General features: G+C 52.4%; 1 protein-coding gene across 1 annotated transcript; it reads left to right on the forward strand.

Annotated features, from left to right (window-relative positions):
- The first annotated feature begins 804 nt into the window (after nt 1-804).
- LOC101768637 (WAT1-related protein At1g09380) lies at nt 805-2,536 on the forward strand. Its single transcript, XM_022829022.1, has one exon. It carries the CDS (start codon nt 1,058-1,060, stop codon nt 1,925-1,927), a length of 870 nt encoding a protein of 289 aa, XP_022684757.1. The 5' UTR covers nt 805-1,057; the 3' UTR covers nt 1,928-2,536.
- The last annotated feature ends 94 nt before the right edge of the window (nt 2,537-2,630 follow it).

The raw sequence follows: 2,630 nt of genomic DNA on the forward strand, positions 1-2,630 counted from the left end.
CCGAACAACAGACGAACGGGCGGCCCAAAAACAAGGAATGGCACAAAGACACTCAAGACACGCACACGAGCACACAACAAACAACAAAGGACCGGTTTATTTGAGCTTCTACTCAAACACCAAAGTTTGTGGAGTCGGTTTCGATTGACGAACAACAAACTTCTCGTGCAGCTTTCGAAAAGTTAGAAGTTCAGAAAAGCTGAGATTATATGAAAAACTGAAAAGCTCATTTTCTGAGTTATACATAGCCTTCTGATCCAAAAAAACCTAAAAACGTCTCTAAAAGCTATTGTTAGCTTTTCATTAAAAAAAACCAGCGGCTGTTTTTTTCCGAAAAGCTGCAAAAGCTACAACTCAAACAAACACAAACATCAAACATCAGTTGAATTCTCTGGTGAATTAAGAAAGCCACCTCCATGGGTTTTGCTAGGTTTTGGGAAGGTCTTTTATATCGCTCGTTCCATATGTTTCCATCAAAAATAAATATCAACCCATCAATATCTCTGTATCGACTTTGATCAAACCATGTCCCGACTTTTCTTCATCACTAGTACATGGAATTTGTGGCATGGCTCAAGTTTTGCAGGCCTGAGAGATAATCATTGCCTTCTAAATGGTGTTTGGTTCCACGGACTAAAGTTTAGTCCCTATCACATCGAATGTTTAGATACTAATTAGGAGTATTAATCATAGACTAATTATAAAACCAATTGCACAGATGGAGGCTAATTCGCAAGATGAATCTATTAAGCCTAATTAGTCCGTGATTCGACAATGTGATGCTTAATAGATTCGTCTCGCGAATTAGCCTCTATCTGTGCAATTGGTTTTATAGTTAGCTTATGTTTAGTTCTCCTAATTAGTATCTAAACATTCGATGTGATGGGGAGTAAACTTTAGTCCATAGAATCAAACACCCCCTTACTAAAGTTCTCCACACCTGTACTGCAATAGGGCAGCCCTTGGCTCCATTGCACAGGTGCTTGGGCGTTTCTTGCTGCCAAGTGAATGAACTGAAAGCAATTCAACGCATGCTCGCTCTGCTGCACACAGGGGCATGGTGGCGCAGAACCTCTACATCGCCGGCATGAAGCTGACCTCGACCACTTTCGCCTCTGCCACCACCAACCTCCTCCCGGCCGTCACCTTCGTCCTCGCCGTCGCCTTCCGCTACGAGAGGCTCGCTATCGGCAGCCTCTCGGGCCAGGCCAAGGTCGCCGGCACCTTCCTCGGCGTCGGCGGCGCGATGCTGCTCACCTTCTACAAGGGCCCCGACATCACTCCCTGGCGCAGCCGCGTCAACCTCGCCGCCGCGCTCGCTCAGCGCGCCGCCGCCGCCGGTGCCGCCGGCTCGCACCCCCCGCCGCCGGCGCCGGCCGCCCCCAACTTCGCCATGGGCTCGCTGCTCTGCGTCAGCAGCTGCTTCTTCGCCGCGCTCTGGCTCATCATCCAGGCCAAGCTCAGCAAGGAGTACAGGTTCCACTACTCCAGCACAGCGCTCATGTGCGCCATGACCACGCTCCAGTCCGCGGCCTTCGCGCTCTTCTTCGACAGGGACGCCGCGCAATGGCGGCTCGGATTGAACATCCGCCTCCTCGCCGTCGTGTACTCGGGCGTTCTGGCGTCGGGCGTGATGCTGGTGGTGCTGGCGTGGTGCGTGAGGCGGCGGGGCCCGCTGTTCGTGTCCGTCTTCAACCCGCTGATGCTGCTGGTGGTGGCGGTGCTGAGCTCGCTGCTGCTGGGCGAGGAGCTGCACCTCGGCACCGCGCTGGGGGCCGTGCTCATCGTCATGGGGCTCTACGCCGTGCTCTGGGGCAAGGGGCACGAGCCGGCGGCGGCCACAGAGGCGGCCAAGGTCGCCGACCAGCCAACCGTCGAGGAGGAAGACAAGCGCATCGAGGTGCCCATCGCGGCAAACTCAATCTGACCATCATCAGTCTCGCGAGGAGGACGGCGAGAGACCATGTATGAGTCGTGGATCATCCAACAGAACTAAAGATAATTCTTTTTGGAAACCATGCATGTTTAGTGTTTGTAAAGAACATTACGAAAACACGAAAAGGTCTCCATTCTCCAACTCGATCGACCCCGTATCGAGCACTACTTACTTGTCGGCGGCGGTGCTACAAATCAAGAGGGAGGAGGGCTTCTTTCTTCGTTCCCCAAACAATCTCATCTCTAGACTCAAGCGCGCTGTCCCCTGGATCTTGAGGCAACCATGTCGAGCTCGTCGGACACGGCCCAGACCGGGAAGCGCAAGGCGCCGGCGGCAGCGACCAAGAAGACGACGACGACGAAGGTAACCAAGACGAAGAACAAGGAGGCACGGATGACGTAGGCCCAGATCGACAGCCTGATCCGCTACAAGACCTTTTACTTCCCCGAGGACGCCATCCCCAAGGTGAGCAAGGAGAGGCTGACCCGGACGAACCTCGCTGACAAGGGCAGCCTCCCGGTTCCCTTGGACAAGATGGACGACTACATCGCCAATATATTCAGGCAACTCAGGGCGTTTGGTTCTTTGTTTATTTTTAAGCAGGTGTCACATCGAATATTTAGATACTAATTAGAAGTATTAAACGTAGACTATTTACAAAACTCATTACATAGATGGAGGCTAAACGGCAAGA

Source organism: Setaria italica, chromosome VIII (genome assembly GCF_000263155.2).
Source record: "Setaria italica strain Yugu1 chromosome VIII, Setaria_italica_v2.0, whole genome shotgun sequence".
Lineage (NCBI taxonomy): Eukaryota > Viridiplantae > Streptophyta > Magnoliopsida > Poales > Poaceae > Setaria > Setaria italica.

Bases quoted from the DNA above. Each gene is read 5' to 3' on its own strand.
- LOC101768637 (XM_022829022.1), top strand. From the start codon at position 1,058: ATGGTGGCGCAGAACCTCTACATCGCCGGCATGAAGCTGACCTCGACC.